At 37.1% G+C, this 18064-nt stretch overlaps 1 protein-coding gene across 2 annotated transcripts in view; it reads left to right on the forward strand.

The window, feature by feature from the left end:
- Window positions 1–18064, forward strand: part of srgap3 (SLIT-ROBO Rho GTPase activating protein 3) — a 113415-nt gene that overhangs the window by 38306 nt on the left and 57045 nt on the right. For both annotated transcript variants that reach the window (XM_046851047.1, XM_046851051.1), the window contains exon 3: window positions 17288–17450. In XM_046851047.1, the coding sequence (XP_046707003.1) occupies window positions 17288–17450 (163 nt within the window). The remainder of the gene's footprint in view (window positions 1–17287; window positions 17451–18064) is intronic.

Below are 18064 nucleotides of genomic sequence, written 5' to 3' on the forward strand. Positions count from 1 at the left end.
CTGGGTGACCTAAAGTTTCAGATATGAAATGAGGTGAAGCTCATTTTGAACAAACAACTAGCTCAAATTTTATACATACACAACAATCGTAGATGTCCACCTACATGATGGTTCTGTTGTCCAGAACACAGTCTGTTCATTTGTATATTGTGTTCCCATGGTGGATAATTTAAAGTAGAATGCAATATTGTTATTACAAGCTCTAGGGATGGCTACAGGGACTGCTAATAAATCTTTGTTAATGCTATAGCAATGTCCATGGAAATCACAGTCACTAAGCAACAAGTCTAAAACAAAGGCAGAGCACTGATTTATTCCTCTCAAGATTAATACATTTTTTAGACTAATTGCCCAGTGTGTTTGAAAATATGCTTTGATTGCAATGAAAGTGCCTTTCTCCGAGTGTAAATAAATCTTTTCATTGAACATGCAGTGAAAACCTGCATTTAACACAAGACTAGGGTTTTTTTTTTGTCATAGTTGACTGAAAGGCAATTAAATTTGTGCATGTTCAAAATGCAGTTTTTAGAAGAATGCATTTTGTAAGCAATTCTCTTTATGTAAGATTCCCTTTATACATATCTCTAATAAATCTACCCTGTATCCCAAGCAATATGTGCAATGGATCACATTCTGTATTGACAGTTAAAATGCTAATGATTTTTTTCTGTATTGTAATGCAATACCAATAGCATTGAGTGAGGATACCAACACTGGATTTACAGTTATGAAATGTTGGAGAGCATCATTTTTGCAAGCTGGATATATGAGCTCTGTACAGACTCCTGTATTGAATTGCCTGGGAACACATCTTGTTGATGCAAGATGTCAGAATAGAATGGCCAGACTAGTTCAAACTGAGAAGACATGAATTCAATAAGCACTCTGTTGTGAGCAGAAAAGCGTTTTTAGAATGCACTACATGTTGAACCTTGACGCAGATGGTCTACAAAACAGATCTCAACACGCTTTAATTCTATCTGTAAAGAGAAGGAAGCTGAGGCTATAGTGGGCACAGGCTCACATAGGCTAGTTAACGATTGGCTTGCGGGGTTTTTCAACTTTTTAAACAGTACACTTGAGGAGGTGGTGCAGCTGCCATAACCTTCATAAACTTCGTGGTTTGATCCTGAGCTCGGGTTTCTGTCGATACAGCGATTCACCCCGTCTTCACATAGATTTCCTCTGGGCTTACAGGTTTAGCTCTCACTGTTAAAAATAAATAAATAAATAATGTTTTTAGTCAGTTTGTACAATTATTGAAAAGCATGTTATACAGATTAAATAACATTTTTTAGAACAAAAAACAAAAATTGTGAAAATTTATCACATTATTGCTGAATCACCTGGCTTACACCTTATTTGTAATGCTTTGTGAGCATGCTTTTTTTTACTGCACATGTGGTTGGTTTTGTAAGTAGATACTGTGGTGCATTTGCGTGCCAGTGTGTGTGTTCAGCATCTGTATGTGTAGGGGTTTCCCGCGCTGTTCACTTCAAAATATATTTTCTCCTCTATTCTGTCTGTGCTATGTCCATTGTCTGTGCTGTTGTTGTCTGAACAGAAGTAGCTGCTGGAAATTTGTTGAGCTTTGCCACTGGATACAGATGTCCATCCACCTGCACACTACTAGGCAAGCTTGTAAGAAGCTGTAACATATTCACAAGCTGGATTTTATCTTCACTTCATTTTAGAAACAGAAATGGGACTGTTAAATGAACAGGCTCTCTTTTCTGTTTTCCTCACTGCCAAAGAAGTGCTTCATCAAAGCAGCTGGTTAAAAACCAAAAGACTGGAGCACTTCAGTTTGCATGTGAGCTGCTGCTTCTGCATATTTAATCAATAGGCAATTATTTGCTCAGTGGCATTCAGCCAGCAACGGAGTTTTACCCTGCAGCAGCTCATTCGGCTTTGTATGTAGGATCATGCTAATAAATTGCGAGCTTTTATCTGTGAATGAGGAGAATATGCACTGATTTAACATAAATTACAATGTTGCTGAATAAGTGAATTTTTTTGCAAAAATATGGCAAGCCAATTGACCAACCAAATAACTTTGAGTTTTGTATCTTTCCTGTAGTCGATTGATGTAATATTCCACCTGCTGTTTATTTAGATTGATAAAGAGCAGGTTTGACTGACTGCTCACTAGTTGTAATTGTAGTTGTAATCAATTGTATCGCAATCGCGATGTCAGCTTGTGCGATACAATGAAATAAATAAGTGCATGTGTGGACACATGCTTTCTGAGAACAGTTTGCAGTTTTCCTGTGCCGCTAACAAAACAAAACAAAACAGTAGTCTCAGTAGCATTTAGGCAGTGCACGTGTGCCGTATGTGGTCACATGACTTGTCGATGTGCAGCGTGGAGACCAGGTGTAGATGGATGCTAAGCAGACCGACTTTGAACTGGTAGTATGTCCCTAGCTTAATCACCGATCTCTGTTGATTCACATTAACTAATCAGTGATCATAGTGGTTTCCTGTCAATCAATTACTGATCATTGTTGTTTCCCTTCGACCAATCACTAATCACCCTTGTTTTCCATTCGCCAATCACTGGTCTCCATTGTATCCTAATAACCAATCACTGATCACCATTGTTTACTATTAATCAATCATTCAATCAATTATTGTTTATTTCAGTCACTGATCACTGTTATTTCCTAAAAAACAATTATTGATTAGCATTTCCACTGCCTTTTTTGTTGTGCTTATTTCTATTTTATGGTGGCAAAAGTTCTATTCTGTTCTTCACTGTTTTGATAAGATCACTATTCTATTCTATTCTATTCTATTCTATTCTATTCTATTCTATTCTATTCTATTCTATTCTTAAATAGAATTTTGTGGTTCTGTAAGGAGCAGTATGCAGTTGGGTGTACATGTGCTGGGAGTAAAGATTGTATAGATAAGAGAGTTGGTCAGTAAATCCAGCAGCTCTGAGCACACGTGTGCTTAAAAGTATGATTTCTTCAGGCTGTGTGTGTGTGTGTGTGTGTGTGTGTGTGTGTGTGTGTGTGTGAGAGAGAGAGAGAGAGAGAGAGAGAGAGAGCCTACTGAGGCCCATTGCAATAGCAGCAGGCTTGTTGTGTGTAATTAAGGCCAGCTGTAAGAGAGTTGTATGCACCCTCAGCTCGCCTGTAGACCTGAACTCAACAACAAGGGGAAACTTGGCCAGTCTCTACAGCCCTAAGCTTGAACCCTCAACAATTGGGCAGTTTTCATATTTCCAGTTCCCAGTCTGTCCTCCTTGTTTATTTGTGTCATTCTAGGTCTTTGTGTCTGATAAATTACTTACAGCATTTTATTTGCACATTCTGGTACTGCTTATGGCTGAACCGGAGTAAAGTATTACAGTATACAGATCTAACTGATGTTGTTTTTTCTTGGTTTGTCTCGTACACAAACTTTATAGACTTCATGCCAAACAATAAATGGGGAATGAGAGTTCTGTTCCTTTGAGTCAGACAGAAGGCATTTTCCTACACTACTGTTCTCTTTTAACAGAGCAACATGTCTAAATCCTGAATGATATGTAGTGTTAAGAATCATTTGTTGTTAAAATTGTGCTGTGGAGGATTTAAGCTAGAAAAACTACAAGCTTTATAGCAGAACAATTTAATGCAAATATTTAAAACACGAATTTTATGACAATATTTGTTAGATTGTTTTTGGTTTATTTGTATGATTTAAATATGCATTTATTCTTAAGACACAATTAAAAAAAATTTTATCCGATGGCATTATGTACTACTTAAATAAAAAAAAAAAAAAAAAAAAAATAATAAATTATATATATATATATATATATATATATATATATATATATATATATATATATATATATATATATATATATATATATATATATATATATATATATATATATATATATATATATATATATATATATATATATACATACATACATACATATATAGATATATACATAAAAATATGAAATTGCATGCAGTTATTCAGACTATTTTTGGCACATTAAGCTGAAAACATCATATAATCAAAATGTTTCATCCAGCTGTAATTAGATAATAGTCTAATTAGATGAGCTGCTTTAATTGTGCCTGAAGTTGGAAAAAAACTTTCTTGGTGGACAGTGAGGTGAACTAGGTATACAGGCAGCACATCCGTGTGTAGCTGATTCCTACATGACAGATAACAGGTTTCATTGAACTGTGAAGCCTTCACTGCTGCACCAACACACACACACACACACACACACACACACACACACACACACAGAGAGACAGTGACTCAGAGGGCAAGATGTACACAGGCATGAAGAAGGGAGAAATCGAAGCTTGCACAGACACACAATACATTGATGGCATTTGGGAGACGCCCTTATCCAGACCGACTTACAGGTATCAGTAATTTTAAGTAAGATGTGAGACCTGTTGGGCCTTGTTTAAAGGCCCAGCATTGGCAGCTTGGTGGTTGCAGGGATTTGAACTTATGACCTTCTAGGTCAACATCTTAACCACTGAACACCTGGGGTACTGTATAATAAACAATACAGTCCTTATGCAACTTAACATTAAAGGATTTGAAGGAATTTATGCATATTGTAGAACAAAACATAATAAAGTAATAATAATCTTAAGACTATTGCAAGATATATAATATGATAAAAGATTACAGATGGGTTTATGATGTTGTATGCAGAATGAACCCACAACATTTACGGCATTTGGCTGACACTTTTATCCATAGTGACTCACATTGGTCTCAATCATACAACCCAGCAGCTGTGGGGTTAGGGGCCTTGCTCAGGGGTCCAGGAGTGGCAGCTTGATGGGGCTGGGATTTGAACTCATGACCTTCAGAGGCAAACTCTAATGCCTTAAACACTAAGCTACACACCACCTCCTCAACTAATGCTAATGTTTGTTCTGTCTGTAAAACCATGCATATCATATGAACCTATATCATGTGGTGCAGTGGTATTATGGTATTATGGTATTGTCTTCATATTGCATCTTGCTGTCTATTTGCAGTGTGAGATTTCCTAAATTGCACTACATATTGTTTGGGGTTTATCTTGCGCCAGACTGTTGTCAATTTCTTCTAATATACTGCACCACACTGGTGGATAATGTTATCATTCTATTGTGTACATGTATATCGCTGGAATGACAGTAAAGCTTGCAACTCCACTGTTACTGCTGCACACAGTAATGAGCTACCTACAGTTCAGAAGTGCTGGGGGGCAGAGTGTGTGTGTGTGTGTGTGTGTGTGTGTGTGTGTGTGTGTGTGTGTGTGTGTGTTTGTGTGTGTTTTCATGTCATATTTTATTAGCGTGCTCACACAGGAAGGTTGAGCTCTTTATTAAACAATGGGAGTTTGCAATTATGCCTGTCTCTATGAAGAGCCCTAACCCAAGCTTGATAAGCTAGGAGAGTCCAGTATGACTATTTAACACAAGCAGGTACACGCATGAGTTATTCAAGCAGATAACTACATTCCAAAACATTTCAGAATTCAAAGCTAACAACAATTATTGAATATAAGCGCTTCATAATATAAAAACCCCAATGCAAACAAGTTAAAATGTCACGTGTGAACTAATCTACAGTTTAGATTTAAAACACTGCGTTAGTGTTTTATCTGCTGTCCGAATTCAAATCACATCATCAGTGTTTAATCGGCAATATGAATTTGAATCACATCCGTGTTTCATCTACAATCTGACCCTAAATCAAAGCAGCAGCATTTAATCTGCACTCTAAATCGAAACCACACAGCAACATTGTTTGAACTATGGCACGCCTCTGCTAGCATCCTTTTCTTTTGTTTGTCACTGGCACAAGCCTCGGGTCTCCCAACTTCACACATACTGCCAGGCCTACAGAGCATGTGCCAAAATTGTTTTTAAAAGCAATGTTGTGTGTGTGTGTGTGTTTGCTGGAGCAGACTGATTGTGCTGTGAACATCAGACCGAATATAATGTTATTTGGTAATGTCCATCCTCTGCTCCATCATCTCATCTTTAAACCTGTCTGGACTAGACTCTGTGTCTACAGCTGGGAGCTATCAAACATTTCTGGCCTAATTTTCTCTCTGTGTGTGTGTGTGTGTGTGTGTGTGTGTGTGTGTGTGTGTGTGGAAAAAAGGGAAACTATGTAAGATAAGCAAATAACAGCCCTAGCGTTCCAAGCTAAGTTAAACGGCTGGACATGCAGTAACGTCATGTGTATGCGCCCATGTCACTGATTCGGCCTTTGTTTCCCTTCACTTTAAGCGGATAAGCTTGAGCAAGCTACACGAGACTGGATTAGCTGCCTTATGGCAAAGCTCTTTTAAACCCTCCGAATTGTTGGCGAAAGGACATGATTATATGATGGGATTGTCCTTTGGTGTGGTTTGCGGAAGACGCTTTTGATCCGGGTGCAGTCTAGCTGCTGGTGCATTTGAATGAAGTCAGGGGGAAATAAAGCTTGTCGTCAAGCATCCTTGTAGAATCGGATTAGACGTCTGTACATCTGTGCCTATCTTCTCTGGGACAGGTGTATATTTGCATAATAATGTTCACATGAACATGCTTTATTTTTGTTTAAAACCAAGTCTGCATATTAACTACTTAACAGGAAAAGAGTATGATTTGAAAGAGTTCAATTTAAAAAATTAATAGGCATATGATGTTGGGGCTGTATTTTATAACACTGTTACTCGGTAACAAGTAATCCATTTTCCCCTCCTTTTCCTTAAAATTTGATGTTTAATAAAATAAAAATAAAGCACTGTTAAATTTCACATTTTAAACGATAGTGTTGATTCCATTCTCAAAATTTGACATCTCTGACATTTGTTGTAGCTTACGCTCTTGTCCATGCACTTGTTTTAATACGTTATTTTTTCCACAGCGTTCCCAGTGGCCTATAAGACTTACTTCTATATAATTGGATTTAGAAAGTATGTCATTTGTTGTTATAATGCAAGTTTCTTTGAGAGGATTTATTATTTCATTTCTTTAGCACTTTTGAAAGGAGTCTCCAGTGTCAGAGCTTTTCCGCCATCTTCAAGATGGACAGATTTGAGGTTTTTCGGTAACACGCAAAGTTGTGTTGTTTGTCTTACTAACTTCCTGAAAGAGAAAAAAGGAAGTGGCTGCTGAGGCAGTGACTGATTATAGCAGAGATAAGGATATTAGATGATTCGGAGTGTAAATGTAAAAGACATTCGGCATGCTGTTGTTGAATATAGCATTGATCGTTTTCCTGTAACAGCACATCCCATCTATGATTTATTTCATTGCTTGTAAGATGTGTTGTGTGTGTGTGTGTGTGTGTGTGTGTGTGTGTGTGTGTGTGTGTGTGTGTGTGTGTGTGAATGTGAGTATAAGGCAGACAGATGCTGGATAATTGCTCTGTTTGTTTCAGCAGTAAGGCATGTCCCTAAGCAGATTCATCTGGCTGTTCTCCTCCATTCTGAAGACACCTGACTCAAATTACACACACACACACACACACACACACACACACACACACACACACACACACACACACACACACACACACACACACACACACACACACACACATGCACACACACATTAGGGGTGTTAAACCGTGCGCTCTGGTGGTCATCATATTCCCATAAGCTGCTGGTCTGCACAATAATGGCTGTCAGCTCAAGGAAGCAGTAGTTAGGTGTATGTTACTTTCCCCTTCTAAATATATATTGTAGTAACATGTGGTGTTTGTTGATGGTGACTGGAAGAAAGGACATGAACAAGACCCAATAATACCGTTTAATTTGTTTCATTTCACACATGTATCATTTGTATATAACCTGCCATACAGTACGTTATGTATGCGCAACAGGCTAACAGCAGAGGTGAACATTGGTGAGAGGCGAGGAATATAAAAAAGATAGTTTGTCAAAATTCTATCTAGCTTATAAACAAACAAAGGTCTCACATACCGACAGTATTCACACCACAGTGCAACAACCACAACACTTCTCTTGTTTCCCCAACCCGCTTCTGCAATGGTGCTTAAATACTAAAAAACCCTGCCTTTCTTAGAAAATCAATTTCCTATGACCGAGCCAATGAGTGGAAACGGCACCTGTAATTACCAGTAGGAAATAAAAGATGGGAGGGAAGAGAGCAAAAAACCCTCATACATGTGATCCCCTGGCTTCAGTGGGTATGTGTGCTTGTGTCTGTGTGCATACATGTGTGCTCATATGTGTGAAGGAACAACATCTGTCTAACATCTGTGCATTAGTATGGGGGACAGTTGAGGAAATCACCTGACCTGTTCAAATAAGCAGTTCCACCAGAGTTTAATAGCAAACCTGCTGCCCTCGATAACTTTCTAAACCAGGACAGGTCTGGGCTAAAAACAGATAATTGCTGTCCTTTGTTTCACTGTGCAAAATTAGATTAACAACAATAGAGGAATTCTGGGAATTTTAAACTGGAACATGTATTACTTATTATTCTGTCTGGCTGAATTGTCAGACATCAGTGACAGATACATGAATAGTGATCGATATATACATAAAATTGTTAATTTCTTGAAAGATTGTATATAAAATAGTAAATGGCCTATAAAACAAACATGACTTTCTGTTCTTTTATCCTTTAATTAAATCAAACTGTTTTTTTTTTTTTATTATAAAAATTTTAATTCTATTAAAAAATATTTCTTTTTATTTATTTACCTATAGTGATATTTTCACATCATTTATATTTAGCGTGGCTTTACATGCAGTATATGGACAAAAGTACTGTGGCACCTGACTTTCCAGCCATATGTAGTTCTTCCCCAAATGTTACCACAAAGTACACAATTATAAAGGATGAGTGGAAGATCTTAAGTAGCAGGCTACAGAGCTCTGACCTCAGAACTAAAAACACCATTGAGATGAATTGGAATGCTGGCTGCACCCCAGGCCTCCTCACCCTACATCATTACCTGACTTTACGAACACCCTTATAACAGCAAACGAGGGCTACATGTGGAATAGGATGTTCAAAAACCTGAACATATTTTATGGTCTGGTGTATTTGGGTGACAAATCCTTGTGAAATACTTTTTTTTATAGAAATCTTGGTTTTTCTAACTTAATATTTAAAACATTTTCAAACTTGTAATTATACACTAGCATATACCTTACAGTTTAAGAACAAATAATAAAATGTTAAGAATGTCTTTTCTTTTCACTACATCAAGTAAAATAGGAAAGGAAAGTGAAATTATGTTTTACATATATTTTTTTTTAATCTAATGGATCAACATGGGTATTTCAGATATGAACAAAGCTTTTTGTATTTGTGTTTTAATGTTACGGACACAACTATGGTAGTATATCTGGTCACAAACAATTACAAAATATTTTTGAAGATATTCTTGTTGTCAATTTAGTGATTAGTGTTTTAGAACATTGACTTTGACTTCCTGTTTCGAAAGAAAATGTGTCTACATATAGAAAAAAACTCTTTAGCTGCTTTTAAGCTATTTTCACATGTACACATGTTTTAGATGGAAGTACATGTGGAATGTATATGTGTCTAGAGATCTGGTTTGTTCTGCAGTACATCTGTTCATGTATTTTACTATGGAACCAAGTGTTGTGTATATCTAAATGTGCCTAAGGGTGTTTGGGAAATGGGTCATATATTTATAATTATCATCAGAAAGTTGATTAGGCATCTAAATGCACTCATATATACAGTATTATGCAGCAAATTGGACACTCCAAATCAATCCTATCCAATAAAAAAAAAAAGAATACAAAACATGATATAATTAAGGTCAGTGTACAGCATAATATACAGTATGTAGACAACTGTAGGTGGACACTTGACTATAAAAACCAGAAACGGAAATATTAAGAATTATCTTTTTAACTTATCCTGTTCTAATAGCGTCCAGTTTTCTTGGAAGTTTTTTCACTAGAGTTTGGAGTGTGGCTGTGGGGATTTATGCTCATTCAGCCACAAGACCATTAGTGAACTCAGGTACTGATGTTGGGTGTGGAGGCCTGGGGTGCAGTCCACATTCCTGTTCATCTAAAAGTCAGAGCTCATCGTATTTTAGTTTATCGCAAATGTTTTCAGTTAGGTTGAGGTCAGGGATCCAGTCATGGTAAACCACTGTTTCATCAAGTTTGCTGTGTGTACAAGGGCATTGTCATACTGGAACAGGTTTGGGCCTCTTTCAGTTCCAGTAAAGAAAATTTTATTACTACAGCATACTTAGACATATAATATTATATACTTTACTATACCTATACTGTTGTGCACTTTCACTCAAGCTTAAGCAATAGTTTGGGAAAGATTGATACAATATATTGGTACCGTAATTTCCGGACTATAAAGCGCACCCTTATATAAGCTGCTGAATTTGACAAATATTAAAATTTTTAACATAAATAAGCTGCACCTGTCTATAAGCTGCAACTGTCTACACTGAAACTAATGAACTTCACACAGGCTTTAACGAAAGACACTAAATGCAGTATGTTGCGCTTCTATTAGGAGCATAGCGGTATTTTGGGAATAGCCTGCCACTGCATTCCCCCGGTATTACTGCGTGTGTGGAGTCCGAGGAATATGTCCTTTTTATTTTCTGATGCTCAAGTTTCTTTGACTAACCCATAACGATGTTGCCAAGAAAAATAAAAAAGCAGGAGTTTTGGAAACCTGTCTGTGCTTATATGATTTGTGTTGCAACTGGAGTTAGCGAGCTCTCCCTTCACCCAGACTCAATTCGCTACAACGGCTTGTATCTAAACAGTAGCCGACCAAGAAAGTCATTGTTTACTGTCTTCCTCCTTCCTTTCACAACTACAGTGGTACCTTGACCTACGAGTGCATTAATGTACGAGTTTTCCGAGGTACGAGCGGTCACTCTGTCGATTTTTTTGCTTTGTTACCCGAGGAAAAAATTGAGGTATGAGCTCGAGACGCCGCTGCTAGATGGCGAAGCGAAGCCAGAAAGCGAAGATTGTGACGAAAATTAAGATAAGCAAAGAAGAAAAAGTAAAAATGTTAAAGTTTAGGGATACGTAGTGTACAGGAGTGATAGTAAAAAACGAGTTTCACCTATGCCTCCGCTTATCGCCTCTACCCCAACACACACACACACACACACACACACACACACACACACACACACACACACACACAGAACTGAGAGCGACCTAGTTCTGAACTGAACTACACGTTCACTGGAAAGAAAAAAATCTCATCTTGTGCTTATTTGTGATAACTTCCGATGCAAACCTTTGTTGCTTAAGCTTTAGAGTTTTGTGTTCAGTTATGACTTATCTGTAGTGTGTGTGTGTGTGTGTGTGTGTGTGTGTGTGTGTGTGTGTGAGAGTGTTTTAGGACTGACATATATCTTTCACATCAGTATATATTTGCTAATTATCATGAAATTTATCATTTATAGCATTGCCCCTATAAAGTTAAGTATCCTAGAGAAAATTATTGTTTAGAGATTAGAATTTTAGGGAAGCATTTCCTTAACCAGCATTTACATGTCAATAAAATACAAATTAAAAAACTTAAACTATCCAGTGACAGGTTCACTATGGCTAAAAATATGTGAGCAGTACCCGACTTCACTAATGGTCTTGTGGCTGAATGAGCATAAATCCCCACAGCCACACTCCAAACTCTAGTGAAAAAACTTCCAAGGAAAGTGGAAGCTATTAGAACAGGATAAGTTAAAAATATCATTCTTAATATTCCTGTTTCTGGTTTTTATAGTCAAGTGTCCACCAATTTGCCGCATCACATCCATATGTGGGCCTTAAACTGGTGTCAGACAAGATTGAACATATAGGAAATGTAAGTATTAAGTGAACAATCTAAACCATATATGAAGCTTTGCTTTTTTTTTATAGTTTTAATGTTAAATACATAGAAACTTGAAGTTACATTCATCTTACAGCTAAATAAATGGCCAGAACTATGTGGACACCTGACTTTAACATCCAAATCTGGACCTTATAGATTTTCCTTCACTGAGTTTAGGCCCAGAAGAGATTAAAGGCCTGAACCTGTTTCGGCCAATACCCCTGTACACAAAGCAAGGTCTATGAGCACATGGTTTGCCATGTTTGGATTGGAAGAATTCAAGTAGTCTGGAATGAACTTGAACGTCGACTTTGCACATGCACTTCTCGCTCACCATTCGTGTCTGATCTCTACAATGCTCTTGTGATTGAAAGAGCACAAAACCAGACAGATACACTTCAGTATCAAGTGAAAAGTCCTTACTAGACTTGAGGCTATTAAAGAAGTAAAAAGTGATCAAATATATTTGGTTTTGGAAATGAGATGTTAAGCACATGGCTGTAACTTTCAGGTTGCAAGGGTCTACCCATATGGTGTACATATAGCGTTGTAGTTCTGGAGAGACGGACAGAAAGACAGACATACAGTCAGACAGACAGACAGTACCGGTACACAGCAACAAAATGCAGTTTTGCATCCACTAGAAGTGCAAATAGAAGCAATTGTGCCAATTGACAAGTGCAGATAAATATGTAAGTAGGTAAGGCTACAAATACTTTTTAAGTGCAGAAATAAGCGATCGAATGAGATTTCGGAACGGATTAAATCACTTTTACATTCATTCCTATGGGGAAAATCAGTTTGAACGTACGAGCAAATGGACCTACGAGCAATTTTCAAGAACGAATTATGCTCGTCCAATGGGGTTTTACTGTAGCAGTAAAAGAAATCTGCAGACACTGTTAAAAAGTTTACAAGGCTAAGGCTTCAAAAAATGTTTATGTATACGTATATGTGATATATTAGGCAGGATGTACAGTATGTAACGTGTATATATAGATACATATACATATAAATAATAGATTAGTGCAAGGCACAATATGTATAGAAAAAGAGGGGTATACATTTACAACTGTAATTTACATTGTATGTACACAGTAATTATACAGTGTTCTAACACTGTAGTTTAGAGTTCAGTAGGGTGATGGTGGATGGATAAAAGCTGGCTGGCCCTTAACCTGCTGTTTCTGGTGCATGTGTTCTTGTATCTCTTTCTTGAGGGAAGTAGGTTAAACAGCTTATGACTGGCATGTGAGGAGTCCTTGATGATATTGTGAGCTTTGCGCAGACATCTGCTGTGGTGAAGGTGCTCTGTTGCAGGGCTTTAGGTTCACACACAGTGGAGTCTTCATACCATACAGTGATGGAGTTGGTCAGGATAAAAATCCCTGAGGGACAGATGAGCTTTCCTAAGACTCTTCAAGAAGTACAGCCACTGTTGTGCCTTCCTTACCAAAGCTGAAGTTTTTTGGTGCCAGGACAGATCATCAGAGATGTGAACTCCCAAGAACTTAAAGCTGGAGACCCTCTCTACCGCAGTTCCATTGATGTGGGGATTGTCACCTGCTGTTAGATTTTCAAACAATGAGCTCTTTAATCTTCATGGCGTTGAGGGTCAGGTTGTTGGTGGCACACCACACTGTCAGGCTTCAAATCTCTTCCCTGTAGGCCAATTGGACCATGGTGGTGTCATCTGTAAACTTGATGGAGTTATGCATTTTTCTATACAGTATATAAAAATTTATTTTGCATTAAATTTTTTTATCCAAGTGTATTTGTCAGCATAATGATGTTTTTCCTTTTGAAACCTTCCCAAAATGCATTGCAGTCTTCAGAAGAAACATTCTTATTCTAGTTCATAGAAAATAAGTTTGAACAAATTGAAAAATAGCACATGTCATGTTTTTCTTTATTGTTTTTTTTATTAATGTGCATTTAAATGTTTGGTAAAGAGAAAGACTTTTTGTTTTTATGTAAAGACAGATAGTGATTCAGTTTTTCAGACAGCAAGTGCCAAGTGTCTTGATGCTTGACGTCTTGTCTTTCTTGTACCACAATGGCAAGTCTAGTTGCACCACAAGCTCCACCATTATAAATCTGATCGCCATGGCTACAGGAAGCCAAAAGCAGGAATGCAGCCATAGTGTGATGTAGAGAGATTTATAATTAAGCCATGCAGTCTGAAATAGCTGGAGCAGTCACTGCTTATTGTGCATTTATGTATTAAATAAACCACATTTATAAAGCAGAATGAAAATGTCCTGCTTGTTTTGGTGTTTTTTTGTTTTGGGTTTTCGTATACTGGATTATAAAACATGACATCCAGTCACATGGAGCATTCAGCAGCCTGATTGGCTGCTGTCCTTCAATGATTCTTTCTCATTTGCTAGTTTAGAATATCTCGATTAGTTTTTTCCCCATTCTTATTGCCAGTTACACACCACTTTCACTCACACAATCGTCTGCATATGATTTTTTCCCTTGCATCTATAGTGCATGAATAAAAGGTGAGATACAAGCCATGTACATTTTCCAAATTGTAACTCTGTTTACTTGCTCAATTCACATCACATCATATTTGTTCCAGCAGTAAAAATGTAATTTATATAAGCTGATGGGAATAAAAAGATAAAGATACTAGTTTCATATCATTCAGAGAGGAGGAACGAAATCTTTTACACGTTGTCTGTTTATCGGCACATGAGTAATGCTGTGTAGGCTGGCTGTTGTCTGCTCTCTATTGTTGCTACGTTTTGACTCTTTATCATCCATTATGATTAGGAGGAAATCTTCTGCACATCAGATAAATGCACCTGACTCTATTGTCTGCCTCTGAGACACTATGTATTATGCTGTACTTAACGCTGGCTTGTAACACAAAAAAACATAACACCATTGTGTATTTTTGGTATATTTTTTTCGAAGCACTGACATACGCGTAACATAGCATGGAGTGGCAAAATGTGTATGACGTTAATTAGAGGTGTTGTTTGAGAAGCGAGTATATGCAGTGCAACACTGATTTTTCATAATTACATATAGTTAATGTTAACTTACAGATTTACTGTTTATTTTTTTCTGTCTGACTGACATCAATTAGATTCTGCTTGCCCCAAAGTCAGGATTTTAGTGGCTGTATCACAGATCGCTTCGAATGCAGCAATCCAAAATACACTTTATTCAAAATTCATTAAACCATGGAAGGGGTTAAGTGTGCAGACATCAGGCTAATAGTGAAATCGAAAGGCAATGAAGAGAAGACATGCAGAATGTCAATCATGAATATAGACAGAGTGACACAGAGTTAACAAGCGTTGCACTGCAGTCATGTGTAAAAGGTTGTATTTATAGTTGAGGATTTTTCATGGATCTTGCACACATAAATATATATATTCAAATATCAGATTTAACTACAGACTTGCTTTAACTATGGTGTGTCTCAGTTATGCAGGATTTTGACCTTTAACTTAAAGGCATTTATGGCTTAAGTGAGAAGCAATATCCAGGAACACTTTCTGAGCATGTAATAGCAGCCACAATGTCACACTGAATTATTTTTTTGGGGGGGTTGTAAATATGCAAGGCAAAAAAAAACCCCAGTAGAGTCCTAATCAATGGCATAATAAAATAGATAAATATGACATATTTAGGGTATAATTCTGTCCTTGATTTTTATTTACATTTGTCTGATTTTTGAATGTCAATGTGTCATATAGCTGTCTTTAGTGTGTGTTTTTTTTTGCAGATATTTGAGAAGACATAATTTTAAATATATGTATACAATATATATATCTTCTTCTTTTTCTCTTCTTCTTCTTCTTCTTTTTCTTTAAGCTTCTCCCATTAGGGGTCACCACAGCAGATCATCCGTCTCCATACCCCCCTGTCCTCTACATATATATAATATATATATAAAAAATATATTATATCTGATCTTAACTCATTATTTTCCCAGACTATCCTGTAAAGTGTTAAATTCAGACTTAATCTTAAATTCGGTCTGTGTTTGGACCTCTATTCTTATGATGATAATGTGTTCACCTGTTCTTTGTCTCACTTGATTCGTTTGATTAATTCTGTCCTGCTGTTTCTGTTTCTCCTGTTTGAAGTCTTTTTGCATTATTGATCTTGTTTAGCTCTTTGCAATGCATTTTGTTTCTATATTTTTAGGTTTTAACTATAGCTTATCCTCATATTATGTGCGCTGCCTGCTAAACTATAGACATTTTCACACTCAGGTCCTGTCACATATACCTACGTTATAATAACTGGTAGCTGGTTTGTTGATTAAAGGACAGAATATCTGTCATCATATAATGGAACTCTTACATTTTCTAAATGTATTTAAATATTATAGCCCAGAAGAAAGAAAAACTTTTGCTACTCTCAAAAGTGGGTGATGCTACAGATTTCTCTGTGGTCTTACTATGCAATGTAATTTCTTCCCCTGCTCACCTTACATAAAACCACATCCAGTTATCTCCTCTCATCCAAGCTTTTTTCCCCTTCATCCTCAGGCTTGTTGATTGATTAGGGAAGGAGATAGGGTTGAGATGGAGGATGGGAACAGGGAGGTGGGGGCCTGGGGGTGTCGGTGATGGTGATGGTTAGTGAAAGCTTAAGCCACGAAAGCAGATTAGGATCATACCAGGACACTTTCACTCTTTCTCTGGTTCAGGGTCATTATAATTACCAGCATTAAGGTATTAAGTGATCGATGAGCTGCCGGACATCATGTTTGCATGCAAATGCGTGTTCTCGAGTGTGTTGTGTGACATAGGTATTCAAGGACGCTGAGAAATGTCATCTTCAGCCTTTGTTTCTGCTGTAAGAAAATAATAGCAGTCTATAAGAGACCTTTTTAAAAAAAAAATGGGACCAGGCATTAGAGACCATGATCTGGCCAAACAAAGTTAATTAAAAGCGACTGCTTGTTCCGTTCTCTGACTGCTCGAGACAATAAACAGATTCCTGAGCTGCGCATACAGATTGCGTATCGCTTCGTAGGGTCGTTGTTGTTTTGACAGTTTTTGACTTTAATTAGCCCAGATAATCACATAAAGGTGTAACAGATTCTTTCCACACTGTAAAAACATAATATACTGACTAGAGCACTAACTACAGTAGCCCCTAGCAAATCACCAATTGTTTTATTAATGGTCCCATGCGTGTATAATCACAATTAAATTATTTTTTTGCCCATTATGTTTTACTTTTGAAAAGGCAAACTAACTATGTTTATTTTAGTGTGCCCTGGGGGAGCTAGCTGTGTGAGTGATTTTTTTTTGTTTGTTTAAGTCAATAAAAGGAACAATGATTTAAATCGTTATTTTTTGTCTAACATTACTGTCTGAACCTCAATATTTCAGGCAGTCTGTGATACTAGAGCTAGCTGTCATCCCATGGCCATATTAACTTTCCTGAGCTTTTTCTCTGTTTTTCTTGTTTAGGAAAGACCAACACCTCCTGTCTTCAGTGAACTGCTGGTACCTGGTTTTAAACCAAACTCGCAGAGAAAGCCGAGACCACGCCACACTCAACGACATCTACATCAACAACGTTATTGTCCGTCTGGCGCAGATCAGCGAGGATGTCATTCGCCTGTTTAAAAAGGTCTGTGTCTACTAGCCTCCTCTGTAAAGTAAAGGAAAAGGAATGTGGTTTCAATCTGTAGTGCCTGTGGAACATCCATCATAATGCAGACGCTTATGAAACATTAATGCTTTCTCATCTATAGTGGAAATTAGCGTCTGTAAAATGTCATCATTAGATAAATCAATCCCACAATGCAACGGGGTATGGTGTTGATTCATAAGAAGACCTAATAATAAATTGGTTAATGAAATAAAAGAAGTATAACAGTAGTCATTTATATCAAGGTTTTATTAAACAATACAAATGGGACTTTGAAAAGACTTCCTTTAAAACTTTGAGAGATAGGGTTTGGCAGCTAGAGGGGGAAAAACAGCTGGAAAACTGCTGCATCTACTTAATTTAGCTTTGCAGACTGTATTAGAACGGCAGACTCCTTACCTATGGCATTTGAAATCTTCGTTTTATTAACAGGCAAGTGCTAATAAAATACCACTTATAATATTATCTAATTATTTACTTTTGTTCCTGATGCAGTTGCTTTAGAACAAGCTCTAGCATTTGGCCAATTGAAGCAGCAGAAGCAGTCACATTCAAAAATGTTCTGTGCATTAATGAAGGACAGCGCACACATG

This window comes from Silurus meridionalis, chromosome 1, assembly GCF_014805685.1.
Source record: "Silurus meridionalis isolate SWU-2019-XX chromosome 1, ASM1480568v1, whole genome shotgun sequence".
Classification (NCBI taxonomy): Eukaryota; Metazoa; Chordata; class Actinopteri; order Siluriformes; family Siluridae; genus Silurus; species Silurus meridionalis.